This window comes from Phodopus roborovskii, unplaced genomic scaffold (assembly GCF_943737965.1).
Source record: "Phodopus roborovskii unplaced genomic scaffold, PHOROB, whole genome shotgun sequence".
NCBI classification, from domain to species: Eukaryota; Metazoa; Chordata; class Mammalia; order Rodentia; family Cricetidae; genus Phodopus; species Phodopus roborovskii.
In genome coordinates this window covers 2,894,647-2,911,937 of record NW_026126407.1, presented here as the reverse complement: position 1 = coordinate 2,911,937, position 17,291 = coordinate 2,894,647, and the positions used below count along the sequence as shown (strand labels likewise).

General features: G+C 41.5%; 1 protein-coding gene across 1 annotated transcript in view; it reads right to left on the bottom strand.

The window, feature by feature from the left end:
- The window catches only part of Utp6 (UTP6 small subunit processome component), a 30,331-nt gene extending 28,847 nt beyond the window's left edge, over positions 1-1,484 (bottom strand). Inside the window, exon 1 of the mRNA XM_051179822.1 lies at positions 1,349-1,484. Within this exon, the coding sequence (XP_051035779.1) occupies positions 1,349-1,440 (92 nt within the window). The 5' untranslated portion in view covers positions 1,441-1,484. The remainder of the gene's footprint in view (positions 1-1,348) is intronic.
- Positions 1,485-17,291: the final 15,807 nt, after the last annotated feature.

Below are 17,291 nucleotides of genomic sequence, written 5' to 3'. Positions count from 1 at the left end.
AAAGTTAAGTTTGAAGTTAAGAGTTTTATTCTGGATATATTGAAAACATACATTTAACAAAACATTTAGTTCCTAAATACACTTATCTCCCACAGGCAAAACTTACTCTCTTACACATTTACCTCTGTGCTTTTAAGAACATCCAGATATATTTTTAAACTTGCAGCAAAAAAAAAAAAAAAATCACCTCAGGCAGGTCGGTGGTGGCACATGCTTTTAGTCCCAATACTATGAAGGCAGAGGCAGGCATATCTCTGTGAGTTAGGGGCCAGCCTGGTCTACAAGAGCTAGTTCCAGGGTTCCAGGACAGGTTCCAAAGCCACAGAGAAACCCTGTCTCAAAAAAACAAAAAACCCCTAGTTGCCAGGATCATTGCTGTCTCCACCAGCAAAGCAAATAATGTCAATATTTTATACTACTTATACATATTACTAACAAAGATTTCTCCTTCTTGGGCACTTGTCTTTTTTGTTTTTTTGTTTTTGTTTGTTTTTTGTATTCCCTAGAATCAAATCCAGGCCCTTGTACATGCTAAGCAAGCACTATGCATTGCTTTTAGCTGCATCCTCAACCCTCAACCCTTAGGTTTTTATAAAAACCAAATCTCTATATCTCTATCCTAAGAGCTTGATATCTCTGTTTTTAGTATGTAAATTCTTAAAACCTAAGCTGTCTCCATCTACAAAACATTTATGGAAGAAGACAGCCCATTCTTCGTTAAGGAGTGAACACACACGTGTTTTAGGAAAATTGAATGCAGAATATGCACAATAATATTTTAAAACTGTAGATCCTATACTCACATTACTGTGATTCATTAGGACACTGTAAAGTGAATGGTCACAGAAAATCATTAAAGGCAACTGATTTTTAACAAATTACTGGATGTCAACTATATGCCAGACGCTGTGGCATAATAAGTGTATGAAACCAACTAAATGGTCTTCAATCTACAAGCTTTGTTTAGGAAGTCCTACCCACTTCCCCGAGCTTCGATGGTGCTGTACTCGAAATTCTAAAGCTGTATATCCCAAACTTGTAAACTATAACCAATTTTTAAATTTTCTTATCTGAATTCTCCCGCTATTCACATTGCCCAGTAGGTCACAGAAGGGTTGGAATCCTGACCCCAAGACCCTGACCACTGTATGACGTTCAGTATGACAGGTGAGTGAACAGATGACGGATGGCCTTGCAATGGGTTAAAAACGAATTCTGACCATCATCAAATTCCGGCAACGGACTTTTTCCTCTTTTAGCATGTTACGAGAAAACAAACTCGGAAAGTCCCCAAACCTCAAGCTCCCCTCAGCCCACCCCAGTCCTTCCTCTTCCCTGACCCTCTCACTTAATTTCCGCGCGACTGAAGAGTCCGACGCGCTCCAGCTGTTCCAACTCTGGGATTCGATCTTCTATGCGTTCCTGAATTATCTCCGCCATGAGGCTGAAACTTCACAAGCCGCGGTGCGGCCAACTAGAGTAGGCTTAAGAATCGCTCCCAGCGACTGACTGAACGTGCCTCATAGTCCCGCCTTTTCCGCTTCCGCCTTTGGGAACGTCCTCTTCGCTATCGAAGCCGTTGTCGTCTCCCTGTGGTTGATTGTAGAATTGCAGCGAGAACCCCTTCCGGTCTGGGATGCAGCTCTTGTGAGTGGGCGGTGTTGGGGCGGGGAAAGGGGTGGGGAAAGGGGTGGGAGGGCGTGGCCAAATCCTGGCGCCTCGGAGACCGGAAAAAAGCTGCTCCGGGATTACCTGAAAGAACCTTAAGTACACTTTCTAGTAGATGACTGTTTTTATCGTTCTCCTATCGCAGGTCCCCACTTCCGGTCTCCGAGAAATTAAAACTAAAATGTGTTACTGAAGATGATATTGTTAATTATGCAAATTCGATATGGCTCTAAGACTGATGATCGGCTGCCCCAGCCTTTGCATTCTGCTAGCTTTGTAAAGCAGTGTGGTAACTTGGATTTTCGCGTGCCAATTAAAACCCCTATGGGAGGTTCGTTTTAAAATAGTGAGAAATGTTTCCTTATTTAAATAAATAGGGCCATCATGCCACCTGAATTCAGTGGAAGTAGAGAACCGACTCTTGCAAATTGTCCTCTGACCTTAACATTAGCTCTGTGGCACATACCCACATGCGCGCGCCTGATTTTAAATTAAAAATAAATAACCTGACTTACGTAGACAAAATATTAGGCTTTGGTAGATATCAGAAACTGTCGTTCTTTAGAAAACGGGATTTTGATAGTGAAAAGTTTGAAAGTGGGTGAAAGAGCAACATTTGCTCAGATCTTTCTTACAGCACTGCCCAAGCAAATTAACATTGCTAAGAGAACCATCCTGTAATTCAACTGGGAAGCAATACTGCTGGTATAATTAGTACACCTAAAAACTCTGTGGTTCGGTTCTCTTTAAGTCCAGGGAGATGATAAAAAGCCAAAGCAGGAGTTCTTGTTAGACCTGTTATTACAACGTTCACTTGATTCCCCTATGTGATTTATGAAAGGGAAATAGATTTAGTAATTACTCAGTTCCACCCAGTTCTTTGCCTTCCTTTTCTTTCCATTTCACATCTTGTCCCACCCGTCTCAGAACAGACAAAGAGGTTGATGTGGGCTTCATCATTCCTCAACTCTTTCAGAGTTAAGATCTGAGAATGAAAGGAAATCAAATATGTAAATCAAAAATGCAATTTCTTTGTAAAGTAGGACTTGTGAATAGCCACAGTGACCTCAAACAGTAAATTCAGTATGGTCAGGGAGTTCCCCAACACTGAAGATTAGAGAAATGCCTCCTTTGTAATAAATTCGCAAGTGTAAGACATTTATGAACTTTCTTTAATTACAAGGAAGTCAACAAGCTCTGACAGATTGTAATCCTTCATTTTGAGACAAATTTGACAGTTCTTAAATCAACTATGCTCTCCTCTCTTGTTTTGGAATTTAGCTATTATAATTACCTTTCCCCTAAGAAACGTTATAATAAAAATGTCCACAGGTAGTGTTGATGCACACCTTTAATCCCAGCACTTGGGAGGCAGAGGCAGAGGCAGGCAGATCTTTGTGAGTTTGAAGCCGGTCTGGTCTACATATTTAGTTCCAGGACAGCCAGAGTTACACAGAGATACCCTATCTCAAAAAAAAAAAAAAAAAAAAAAAAAAGGAAAATCTTTTCACTTCTGCAACTACTAATGACATCTGTCTCATTACGTGCATGGCTCTAAGACTTTATGTGTTGACCCGCCTAATCACATCACATAAATGTTTTATTTATTTGGTCAGGCCTGGTGGCACACATCTTTAATCCCAGCACTTGGGAGGCAGAGACAGGTAGCCTCTAGTTTGCTTGTTTGGGTTGGGATTTTTTTTGGGGGGGAGTTTTTTTGTTTTGTTTTTTTTTCTTGGGGGGTAGTTTTGGGGTTTTGGTTTTTGGTTTTGAAACAGGGTCTCTCTGTGTAGCCCTGGCTATCCTGAAACTCTCTGCAGGCCAAGCTAACCTCAAACTCACAGATCCATCTGCCTCTTCAATAATTGAATTAAAAGCATGTACCATCGAGCTGACCATAACCCTATTTGTTTTATTTTATTTTTTTTAATATCAACCTAAAAGAGCTGAAAGCACCTGCTACGGGTTGGAACATCTAGTTCAATGTAATAGAATAAGAATGCAGAAAGTCCTGAAAGAAAAGAAAAGGAAAAGAAAAAAATCATTAGCTTTCTTCCCAATGGCATTTAAAACATGAATTTTGCATTCTATTTCATTTAGTTCAGTCTGGCCTCAAACTTGCTATTGTAGCCAAAAATTACCTTGAATTTCTGATCTTCTTGCCTCTGTCTCCCAAGTGCTGGGGTTATGGGCCTGGGCCACTGAGCTTGTTTTTTTTTTTTTTTGTTTTTTGTTTTTGTTTTTGTTTTTGTTTTTGTTTTCAAGACAGGGTTTTTGGAGGCTGTCCTGAAATGAGCTCTTGTAGATCAGGCTGGTCTCGAACTCACAGAGATCTGCCTGCCACTGCCTCCTGAGTACTGGGATCAAAGTCGTGCACTACCACCATCCAGTGAGCTTGGCTTTTTTTTTTTTTTTTAATGGATTTTATTTTATGTATATGAATTTTTACAAACATTGTATATGTGCATCACTTGAGTGTCTGATGCTCAAGGAAGTCCAAAGAAGGTGGTAGATACCCTAGAACTAGAGCTACAGATGGTTGTGAGTTGCCATGTGGCAAGCAAGAGCAGCAAGTTCTCTTAACTGCTGGGCCATCTCTCCAGCCTCATGTGCTCAGCTTTTTAAATAGTTTTTGCTTGCTTTAATCTTTAGTGTGTATGATGTATGTTTCCATAGGAGTGTATGGAGCCACAGGACAACGTCAGATGTTGGTCCCTGCCTTCCACCTTCTTTGAGACAGAAGCTCTTTTTATTGATGCCTAAATCAAGGTAGCTGACCCTCGAGTTTCTGGGGATTCTCTGTCTCCACTTCTGTAGAACTGGGATCAAGGAAGGTAGGTACTTTACATGACTTCTAAGGATTCTGGTGTCTAGGGGTTCAAATTCAGGTCCTTATGCTTGCATGGCAAGCATTTTACCCTCAAAACCAGCTCCCAAGCCCAGTGGTTATGTAATCTAGATTTTCAAGATCTATCAGCCAACTCCCAACCCCAATTACCAAGAAAGATATATTCTGATCACCCATGCCTTTGAGGAACAGTTGGTCCCCATTTTGGTACACATGAGCCAGTCTGGAAAACAGCAATCAGCCATGTTAAGGTCCTGAGACAATCCTCCAAGGAGCCCACCAGAGGAACACTAACCAGAAGCTAAATTCTTGCCTTTAATGCACTTGAATGCAAACTTTGAAGTAAACTTTCTCTTGGAATGGTCACATTGTACATCTGAAGACAGTGTTCACAGAGAGCTTCATGACTCAAATAGCAGAGAAAGAAATGCTACCCACCCCCTTTTCTTGTTTGATAAAGGAAAATGCCTAATTTCAGACACAATGAGAGGCAAAGCACCTGGAATCCCATCCCCTTATTTCATTCAAAGTCCCTCTATCTGCCTCTCCCACACAGAGAGTCCTGAGACTTCAAAGTCAGGCAGAAGTGATAGACACAGATGGGTCTTTGATGCCTAAAAACTTCAGAGCCCTCAGTGTGAGTGTGAGAGCAGAGCATCTGCACTTTTCAAACCTGCCGTGTTATCTAGCACTGTAGACAACAAAATCGTCCAAGTTTTGGGCGACATATGTTACATGCATTAAAATCTTTGGAACCAGTAACTTTTTATTTCTTTTTCTATTATTTATAGCTCCTTTTGCTCCACAAACTGCACTGGATAGTAAATTACTTCTGGCACTCAGCCTTGTCAGCTTGCCAGACTTCAACTGCAGCAAGTTTTTACAACCCAGCTAATAAGCCCACGAAATGAGGAGGTAGGTATAATGGAAATAATGACAGGGTCTTTAACTGCAGGAGCAGAGTGGCAACATGACAGTCTAGTAGATTCTACTTCTTAACATTTTTCTTCTAATGAAATTGCCACATTTTTTTAGACCATTGTAGTTCAAGACACATGTAACTGGAAAGGGTTTCTTTTAAGTGGAAAAAAATTAGTTTTGTGTCTTTTTCCCGTAGTTTAAGTTACTGATTTCTGTAAACTTGAAAAAATGAATAACTAAATAAACAAAAGAGAAGCAGTTGAGAAAAGAAAGGGCAAGAATATGGCAGTTTGGGAAAACAACCTGACTATTAAAATTAACTACCGTCTTCAAAACTGTATTCCAAAATGACTGGCTTCTAGACTTGGCAATTATCTGTGTGTGAATGTGTATTCTATGAAGGCCATGGCTGATTAGCTACAACTACTATTTTTTTTTCAATTTTCCCAATTTCAGTCAAAATTAAGCTTTAGTCTTTTAAATGTTTTTTTGGACAAGAGGTCCAAAAAAAAAACTGACAGTGAATATGATATTTGATTTGTATCATTGAAAGGAACGTAAAAAGTAGTATCCCTAAACTCAATAGTGACATCTGATCCCAGTCACAGTTTACAAGTACAGGGAAAATTCTTTTGCCTCCATCTCCTTCTGCTTCCCAATTAGACCTGATTTGATTGCTTCAATACCACATGTTCAGTCACAAAACATTGATGCAAAGAAGTTTGTGGTGTGTGTGTGTGTGCATGTGTGTGTGCCTGCGCTAAAATAATGTGGCCCTGCCCCCAAAATATCAGCTTTCTAATAATTTTCCAACAATGTCATGCTATTTTATATCTCACTAAACAAACATACACTATCCTTTGTGCCTGGAAGGCTCACAATCTATTCAGCAAGCTTATGTCATTTATTTATTCATTTATTTATTTATTTGCTTACGTCATTTTTAACATCAAAAAAAATTTTTTTTTTTTTGGTTTTTCAAGACAGGGTTTCTCTGTATTGCTTTGGAGCCTGTCCTGGAACTCACTCTGTAGACCAGGCTGACCTTGAACTCAGAGTTCCACCTGCTTCTGCCTCTTGAGTGCTGGGATTAAAGGCATGAGCCACTAATGCCCAACTAAAAGATATTTTAAATTACAATTAAAAATTAAACTTATAAACCAGGCAGTGATGGCAGAAACAGGCAGATCTCTATGAGTTCCAGGTCAGCCTAGTCTACAAGGCAAGTTCCAGGACAGGCTCCAAAAGCTACAGAGAAACCCTGTCTCAAACAACAACAAAAAACCCAAAAGTAAATAAATACATAAATAAATAAATATTTAAACCTGCTTTTAACATACCACCTTTACAGTCTGATCTACAAAGTGAGTTCCAGGACAACCAAAGCTACACAGAGAAACCTTGTCTTGAAAAATCAAAACCAAGCCAGTGGTGGCACACACCTTTAGTCCCAGCACTTGGGAGGCAGAGGCAGGTGAATTTTTGTGAGTTCGAGGCCGGCCTGATCTATAAGAGCTAGTTCCAGGACAGCCTACAAAGCCACAGAGAAACCCTGTCTTGAAAAAAAGAAAGAAAGAAAGAAAAGAAAAGAAAAATAGAAACCGAGCCAGGCTGTGGTAGTGTACGCCTTTGATCCCAGCACTTGAGAAGCAAAGACAGGCAGATCTCTGTGAGTTTGAGGTCAGTCTAGGCTACAAAGCTAGTTCCAGAACAGGCTCCAAAGCTACACAGAGAGACCTTGTCTCAAAAAAAAAAAAAAATACAACAACAACAAAACAAAACCAAAAAACCAACTGGCAGTTGGGGCATAATCCCAGTACTCAGGAGGCAGAGGTAGGCAGATCTCTGGAAGTTTAAGGCCAGCCTGATCTACAGAGCTAATCCAGAACAGCCAAGAGAATCACAGAGAAACCCTGTCTCAAAAAATTAAATCATAAAACAAATAACACACTACCCCTGGTTTTTTCTTGTTTGGTTTAGTTTGGTTTGTTTAATTCTGAGTGGTGGGGTTAAAGGCATGCATCAGCTGGTTTACCACCACTGTTTTTGAATAATTAAGTATATTTATATAAAGGGCTCTGTTTGCTAGATTTACCCAGGTCTATGATTTCAAATGCCATTGCTTATATTGCTACCCAAATGAACTTTTATATTTTTAACTCTATATGTAGTATATGCATGTTTGCATCTCTCTCTGTGTGTGTGTGTGTGTGTGTGTGTGTGTGCGCGCGCGCGTGCGCACGGGTCCTCATGCAAGCCAAAATTGACAGAGAGTCTTCCTCCATCACGTTGCACCTTATACACTGGGCAGGGTCTCCTGCTGAATCTGGAGCTTGCTCTGAAGATTTCCAGTCAATGCTTGTAGATGTGGGATTACTGCTGGACCAGCACATCCACCCAGATTTTACATGGGTTCTGAGCACCAAACTCTGTTCTAAGGTTTGCATGCTCATGATTTCAGGACAAGTCTTTTACCTAGTGAGCCATCTCCACAGTCCCCAACTGAAGTTATGCCAGACAGAGTCTGGCAGTATAGCCTAGCTTATCCTCAAACTGGCCATCTGCCTGCCTCCACTTCCCAGGTGCTGGCATTACAAGTGTTTGCCCTCCTTCCTGCTTTACCATATGTAAAAATGGAGATGTCCTCTATCTGCACTAGCTAATATTGCAGCCACGAGCCACAAATGTCTGTTGAGTGGCTAGAACAGCTAAGAAACTGAGTTTTCAAAAAGTAATGATTAATATTTCTTTAATTTGTTTTTGCTTTTCAAGACAAGTTTCTTCTGTATAACCCTGGCTGTCCTGGAACTCCTTCTGTAGACCAGGCTGACCTCAAACTCAGAGATCCACCTACCTCTGCCTCCCGAATGCTGCGATTAAAGGTGTGCACCACTACTCCAAGCCCCCCCCCTTTTTTTTTATTTGTATGTGTGCATGCCCACCAACCTGCTCTCATCCCAGGACACATGGATGGAGATCAAAGGACAATTTACACGTGTGTGTTTTCTTCTTCTGCCATTTGGATCTCCATGGAGCCATTTCACCAGGTGCAAGAGAAACCACATTCTAAATATCACTTTACTTGGTCTAATTTTAATTGCCACATGTAGTTAGTAGTTGCTTCCAAACATAGCACCAATCCTAAATTCCAGAATTATGCTAGTATACCCAACTACCAATTCAACATCTCTACTTGGAGATCTTAGAGGCATTTCAAATGTAATATGTCTGTAGAGTTGAGACTATAGCTCAGTGATAGAGCACTTGCCTTAACACTGTCATATATAATATAATTTAATATATAACTATGTACACACACACACACACAAACTCCTAATACTCTAGTTCCAAACCTTGCTCTAATGTCAAGATGGAGGCACACACCTGTAATCCCAGGAGTGCTTTGGAGGTAGGAGCATCACTCAAGCTCCAAACCAGCTGGGGGAGCCACTGAGGTGGCTCAGTGGGTAAAAGTGCTTACTGCCAAGCCAGAGGACAACTTGAGCTCAATCCCTGAGCCCATTCAAGGAAAGGAGAAAACCATCACCACACACTTGTCCTCTGAGGATTTTCTTCCACTCGTGAACCAGGTGATGGTTTTACACACTTTTAATCCCAGCACTTGGGAGGCATAGGCAGGCAAATCCCTGGGCTACACAAGAAACCTTGCTTCAAAAAACTAAAAATAAATAAATAATAAAGAAGGAGAAGAAATAGATATATAAAGGCAGGTGTGTAGCTCTGGTAGACTGCTTGCTTAGCATGTATGGGGCTTTGGATCTAATTGCCCAAGTCTACAAGAAGAAAACAAAATGTAACAAGAAAGTTATTTGGTGGAGCTGTATTATTTACAGTCAAAAAGAATCTATAAGCAATAGGCCCTTGACAAAGGAAAGTTGATCATTCTTGGTTTTGGAGACAGATTCCCACGTTGTAGCTCAGGTTTTTCCGATACCCACAGTGATCTTTTCCCTCAGCACCTCAAGTGCTAGGATTACAGGTTCTAGTCACCACTCCCATTATCTGACAAGGGAACTTGTAAAGAAACCAAACATACAGGAGGAACTATGGTGTATAGGAAAGACATAAACTAAAGATGCAAGGGAAGAACACAGCAACTGAAATAAGATTGGAGAGTCAGTGAGTCACCCTGAAGGAGGATTCACAAACTCCCATAGCTGAGGACCCACTTTGACCTGTGACATCCTCTGTGTCAGTTTACAATGGTGTCAAACTGCCAAATAAGAAACCATAGCATCCTCTACAACCCCCAAGCCCCTCCCACAAACAACACTGGTGTGCATAGTTGCTGCCACATACAAAGAGTGAGGACATTTATTTTCTTGCTTTCTGACCAAGTGAGACACTTGAGATGATCTTCAAAGCCCATGACAAATGGAGCCCATAGAGCTTTAACAATTATTACAAAGCACAGGGTGAAATACTATCCTTGGAGCCATTGAGTTTGTCAAGAGAAAGTACAAAGAGGATCATAAGCCAAGTACAATCATATTTATGTATGAAAATGCCACAGTGAGTGGTTAGAGAGATGGCTCAGCAGTTAAGAGCACTGGCTGCTCTTCCAGAGGCCCTGAGTTCCAAGAGAGTCAAGGCTGTTACACAGAGAAATCCTGTCTTTGAAAAGCAAACAAAAAGTCACTAAGTTTTCTTTATTCTGAGTACACTTTGGCAATATCTATTCACATTTTAAACACACATAACTTAAACCCACCAATTCCAACATTTCCAAACCTGTCCTTTATAAGAATGGTCAATGAAGCACTATTTGTAATAGTTTAAAAAGGAAGAAGCAGCTGGGTGGTGGTGCACACTTTTAATCCCACACTCAGGAGGCAGAGGCAGGCTGATCTCTGAGTTCGAGGCCAGCCGGGCCCATAGAGCTAGTTCCAGGACAGCCAGGGCTACACAGAGGAAGCCTGTCTCAAAAAAAGAGAAAAATTATTTGTCAAGAAAATAACTAAGCCAGGTGTTGGTGTTACACGCCTTTAGTCCCAGCACTCAGGAGGCAGAGGCAGGCAGATCTCTGTGAGTTCAAAGCCAGCCTGGTCTACAGAGCAAGTTCCAGGAGAGGCTCCAAAACAATACAGAGAAACCCTGTCTCGAAAAAAAAAAAAAGTAAGTAAATAGTACATATACATAGTGATGTACTCAGTGTGTGTGTGTGTGTAGCAATTGAATTACAGTATTACAGGACACGGCACATGATGTCACACCCAGCTTTCTATGTGCATGCTGAAGATTAGAACTCAGATCCTTATCCTTGTGTAACAAGCACTTTACCCACTAAGCCATCTCCCAGGCCATACTGTAGAACTGTTAAAGAGAGTGAGGCTCAACATAGTGGTACACATCTATAATCCCAGCATTTAGGAGACTGGGGCAGCAGGATCATGGGTTTCAGGGCAGCCTGAGCTACATAGAAAGACTCTAACAAAAAACAAAACAGAAGAGCAACAACAATGAAAAGAATGGAGACTGTGTGTAAGTATACATACACAAGAAAGTGGAAATAGGACCAAGTCATTGTTAAAATTTTAAAAGACAAATTGATTATATATAATCCACTTTAGGATTGTGTGGGAAGTGTTCAAACAAAATAAATAAACAATGGCTACCTCATTGGATAAAGGCACTTGCTGCTCAGCCTGGCCACCTGAATTTGATCCCTGAAACCTATGTAAAAGTGGAAGAAAACAACCAGCTCCACAAAGTTGTCCTCTAACCTCCACAGAAGGGCTACACATACATCATGCACCCACACATGCAATAATAAATAAATAAAATTTAATTGATAAATAAATCTTGGAGGATTGTTCCCTAAACCATTCATATTTGTTATCAGGGGAATGGTGTAGTCAATATGAATCACATAATGAAGGCATTGTTTGTTTTGGTTTGGTTTTTGTTTTTTGCAGACAGGGTTTCTCTGTAGCTTTGGAGCCTGTCCTGGAACTAGCTCTGTAGACCAGGCTGGTCTCAAATTCACAGAGATCTGCCTGCCTCTGCCTCACAAGTGCTGGGACTAAAGGTGTGCATGCACCACAAATACCCAGCTAAGGCATATTGTTTTTTTATCATTTCTGTTTAAGGAAAACATTTTAATAGAATCTAAAGAAAAGTACTGGAGGGCTGGAGAGGTGGCTCAGTGGTTAGGAGCATTGACTGCTCTTCCAGAGGACCTGGGTTCAATTCCCAGCACCCATATGGCAGCTCACAACTGTCTGCAACTCCAGTTCAGGAGATGTGACACCTTCACACCAACAAACATACAATAAAGTTAAATAAAGTATTTAAAAAACAACAACATGGAGTCGGGCGGTGGTGGCTCATGCCTTTAATCCCAGCACTCAGGAGGCAGAGGCAAGTGGATTACTGTGAGTTCAAGGCCAGCCTGGTCTACAGAGCTAGTTCAAGGGCAGGCTCCAAAACTACTGAGAAAAACTGTCTCAAAAAACAAAAAACAAAAAAAGAAGAAAGAAAAAAGAAAGAAAAAAAAAGAAAATATCATTTTTTAAAAAAGGAAAAGCATTGGAATTAAGCTTTGGTTCAGATTGCATGTTCATTATCATTTTAGTTTTAGCTAGGATATTAGGGTGAAAATATACATTACTTGAATTTCTCACTGGCAAGTCACAGCAAATAACCTCAGCTTTTCTTCTAGACACTGTTAGTTCTGTCAGAGATTCTTCTGCCTAAAGGAACTTGAGATTCATTTTTCATAGGAGAAACACTTTTTGTAAAATGAAATACATAATAATGAATAATGTCACTCTGGAAAATTCTGTCCCCTCTTGTCCCCCATCTTTCCTTAAGCTTCTACAACCTGGGAACCATCCAGGTACAAATTAACATTTTAAAAGACCTCAAATTGTTCACACAAGCAGCTCTATTATTGGCCGCTCTTTTACAACTTTGGTTTGCTCAAAAACCCACATACAAATTGGATCGCCTCCACTCCAGCTCTTCAACACACAGGTATTGTGGACAAGAGGCCGCTTTTTGACTACAAACTGCCTTATTCATTTAGAATAACTTCATTCATAAGGTTCTTTGGACAGCTAGTTTGTGCCCATCACGGGCATCACAAAGCAATTTGCCTACCTTGTCATTAATTCTTAAGCAGCTGTGTGTTACTACCCTCATTTAACAGATAAGCAAACCAGGCTCTAAATGAAGTTACTTGGCCAAGATCACTAGTAAGTGGGGAGCTTGCTGGGAAATTTAAGACTTGCAGTTAAAAAAAAAAAAAAAAGTGACTAACGGTTCTTTTTAAACAGTTTTTGGTTACATTCATTTTAAAAGAGACAAGGCGCGTTCTAGGGTTGTAAAAAAATAAAATAAAATAAAAAAGTAGTAGCATTCCCTGCCGGCTTGCATCCCCTCTCACATATTTTAACTTCGCTGTGCAAGCAAGCATACGGACCATCTCCAGCTATTTCTGTTGATTTACCTCAAAATTTCTAGATGTTCCTTAAAACCAACGTGTAGCAACGTGTAGCACCCAAACACCACCCTCCCATTAGCTCTTTTGGCTCTTTTCTACCCAAAACCAGAGCCTCCTTCCCTGCCCAGGTTGACAGCTCTGTCCTGCCTCCTGCTTTGAGGTAGAGAACCCGCTGAGGCTCACTTTGATCTTAATACACCCTGCGGTTACTAGCGGGCAGGGCTGAACGATGGACGCGGTTCAGGGGGATTGCCCAAGGAACACGCTGCTCAGCCACCTGCCCTCCTGCCTGTGCTGAGCGCTGAGCGTTTCCGAACAGACCCTTTGAGAGCTCCAGCCCGAGCGGGGTTGGGGTAACACAGTTGGGGCAATGCTCAGGCGTGAGGATTGGGTGAGAGAGTTAGCTCTGAGTTAAGAATCCGGCCAGGTGTGTGTGTGTGTGTTTGGGGGGGGGGGGAGACACAATGGAAGGGGGGTCGGGGGCATGGGAGGGAGGGAGATGGGACTGTGATCGATATGTAAAATAAGAAATATATATATGAATTCGGCCAGGGCCAACATGGGTGGAAAGGGTCAAGTCTGAGGTGAGGATGGGGTAAGTCCTAGGTGTGGAAGAGGGTTTTGGGTAAGTCTGGGGTGAGGATAGGAAGAAGCCCATGGTAGGAGAGAGAGATCGAGACCTCAGATGATAGGGCTAGAGAGGTCCAAGTCTGAAGGGAGGGTCCGGGAGGTCCTGGGGGAGGATATGCAGGTATTAAGTTATGGTTTGGATAAAGCTGGAATCGGGAGAGGGATCCAGGTCTGGGGTGGGGTGGGGTGGGGGGTTGAGGCTGGGGTGGGAGAGAGATCCAAGTCTGAAGTGAGGTGGGGGTGAGAGCCGAGGACTTCGTGTGAAGTCCAGAGTGGCGAACAGCAGATGGAAATTAGCTTAGCTGGGCTTCGCGGCTCGGGAGTGTAGGAGTGGAACTGCCGCTTCCCTCTCGCCGCAGGCAGCGCCCTATGGGATCTCCCGCCCGCCCTGGACCCGCGGCTGTGCTCCGACAACAGGGCCGGGCCTTATCCTCCCGCCTGGACCTAGCTCCGCTCTCCTGGACCTAGCTCCGCTCTCCTGTCCGGCCTCGCAGATGGAACCCGGCGCCAGCAACTCCTGCCCAGCTGCAGAGCCCTCTGCCCAAAGGCAAATCGGCCTCTCCCGACCACACGTTCCTTGTGAAAGCAGGGCTAGGTCGGAGCCCAGGGCGGCGCCAGAGCTTCAGGCTTCCCAGATGGGGCCTCCTGGGCCTCAGGACTTAGGATAGCACTGCCTGAAGCTTCCTCCAAAGCAGGTGGGAGCAACACCACCCGGTTCCAAAAACCCTGCCATCAAACTCTCCACTCTCATTCCTGATATCCCTTTTAAAGTCTTTATCAATCGGAAAGGAGTTCAAGACTGCAGGAAAACTTCCTCTATCTTTATGGAACCCAGCAGGGTCTGCTTCCCACTAACCTTGGTATCATCGCTATATTGGTCCCTTGCCGATGCAGACTTTCATTGATCTTTCCCCATGCTCTCCAAACGTCAATTCAATTGTGGGTTAAATAAAATTTTAATTTACGTTGTTATGAATTCAGAACTACTATTCACAGGGTGTTTGTGTAGTAAAATGCAGCTGCATTTCCTTTATTAACCGTTCACACACACACCCCAATCAGTTATCTTCACAGTTTTTGGCTTTTTAAACTTTCTATGTGCCCATCATTAATTTCCCCTCCAATGCTCTGTCAGAATTGTAAATATTCACTTGGCAGGGTCGGGCTGTAAACATTTTCTGCTGTTTCTTAGAAAAGCCTTCCATGGCAGATCTCTGTGAGTTCGAGACCAGCCTGGTCTATAAGAGCTAGTTCCAGGACAGCCTCCAAAACCACAGAGAAACCCTGTCTCAAAAAACAAAAAAAAAAAAAAAAAAAAAAAAGGGATAAAGAAAGAAAGAAAGAAAGAAAGAAAGAAAGAAAAGCCTTCCTAATACAGTCTTAACTGTTCTGGGATTTCTCTTCACTCTCATGCTGGGATTTCACTTCTTGTGTGAGTCCCTTGGAGTTCTGGATTCTGTGTTTATTTTTCTCTTATATTTTAATATAGCACATCTTCCAGTATCTTTCTGAAAAAAAAGGTAAGATGATAAAAAAATTTAAAGATTATCTTATTATTATTATCATTATTGGTTTTTCGAGACAGGGTTTCTCTGTATTGTTTTGGAGCCTATCCTGGAACTTGCTCTGTAGACCAGGCTGGCCTCGAACTCACAACTCATAGAGATCTGCCTGCCTCTGCCTCCCAACTGCTGGGACTAAAGGAGCATGCCACCAAAAACCAGCTTCAAAATTTTAAAGATCTTAATTGTCTTAAAATATCGTTATTTGATCACCTCACTTGATTAATGTGATAAATTGCCTGAATACAGAATTCTAAGTTGGAAATTATTTTTCTTTTTTTAATGTATTTGTTTTTATTTTGTGTGCATTAATGTTTTGTCTACATGTATGTTTGTGGGAGGATGTCAGGTCTTGGAGATACAGGCGATTATGAGGGCCATGTGGGTGCTGGGAATTGAACCCAGGGCCTCTGTTAGGAATAGCATATGCTCTTAACCACTAAGCCATCTCTTCAGCCCCAGAAATTACTTTTCTTTAGAACTGTGAATTGTTCTCCCTTCCAGTTTAACTGGTGAATAATTTAATGAAGTGCTTTTGTTGTTGTTGTTGTTTACATGTTGAAATACATTTGTGTGGGAACCTGTTTTCATTGTTAATTCTGGAAGCATTGTTTTTGATATTCTGATATGCTTTGATGTGCATCTTTTCATTCATTAAGTTATAGTCAGGCTCCATTCAGAAACTTCGGAGTTTAGTTCTGGAAACTTTCTTGTGTTAAATTGTATCCCTTTACATTGTTCATTATTTTCTGTTCTAGCTTCATTTCTCTTATTGTGGTAAAACACCCTGACAAAAAGCAACTTAGGGGAGAAAGGATCTACTCTTGATCACAATTCCAGGTTACATACAAGTCCATTATTGTGGAGAAGTCAAGCCACCAGGAACTTGAAAATAGCTAGCCACATGACATCCATACTCAAGTAGAGAGGCAGGAATGTATACATTCTTACTTGTGTTCAACACCCTCTCTAAACTCCCACAGTCCACTAACCCTTTGCAGAAGGAATGGTACTGCCCCCAGTAGCCTGGTTCTTCACATGTAACCAGATAATCTCCCACAGAGCTACCCACAGGTAAACCTGATCTAACCCATACTTTCTGAGAATCTCTACCCAAGGAATGCTAGATTAAGTCAAGTTGACAAAACTAACAGTCACAATCTCTTACACACACACACACACACACACACACACACACACACACACTCCACTCACCATCCTCTGTTCTTTTTCAAATTCCTGTTATTCGTATACTGAACTTTCCAAATAGTTCTGTTCCTTTCCTCTTTTCTCTCATACCGCTCATTTTTTCCTACTATCTGCAAACTTCCTCCATCCTATATTTCTTCAATGTCCTGATTCCAGTTTTGACTTTTAACAATGATATGCTAACTAATGTTTAGCAACCGCCTCGTAAGGAGGGGGAAAAAGCAAAGGAAGGTCTTGATTTGTAGCACTTTGTCCACTGCATAATGAACTCTGTCCTTCGTGTTGATTTCAAGCTACCAAGATTGTATCACTGAACATATTAACATTTCTAATGTATAGTTTAGACGGACATAATCTCAAGAGCATATATAATAGCAAATCACCTGAAGTGATAAGCTTTAAGTAATTCTTTTAAAATTTAAATTTACTATTTGGGTTGGGGCGGGGACTCATGTATATATACCACAGTACACATGTGGGAGTCCAAAGAAAACTTTGTGAGTTGCTTATCTTCTTCCACCTTTTTATAGGTTTTGGGGATCAAACGCCAGTTGGCAGTTTTGCATGGCATGTGTTTTACCTAATGAGCCATCTTGATGGCCCCAAATATAATTTATTTCACCAGAATATTAAAAAAAACTTATTTTTAATAATGAATGCTTTAACAACTAGTGTACAATCCTGCCATAAGCCAGCTTCTGCAATTGTTGCTTCAAAATAATCTTGGTTCCCTAATAATAAATGTAAATTACAATAATCTTCCAAAAGCTTTTCTAATTACATTACACATATCACCTAAGTGGTTTGTTTGTTTGTTTTGAGACACAGTTTCTCTATGTAGACCTGGCTGTCTCAGAAGTCGCTCTGTAGACCAGGCTGACCTTGAACTCAGGGATCTGCCTGCCTCTGCCTCCCAAGTGCTGAGTGCAAAGGCGTGTGCCACTATGCCTGGTGTGGTTTTTGTTTGTTTTGTTGTTTTTGTTGTTGT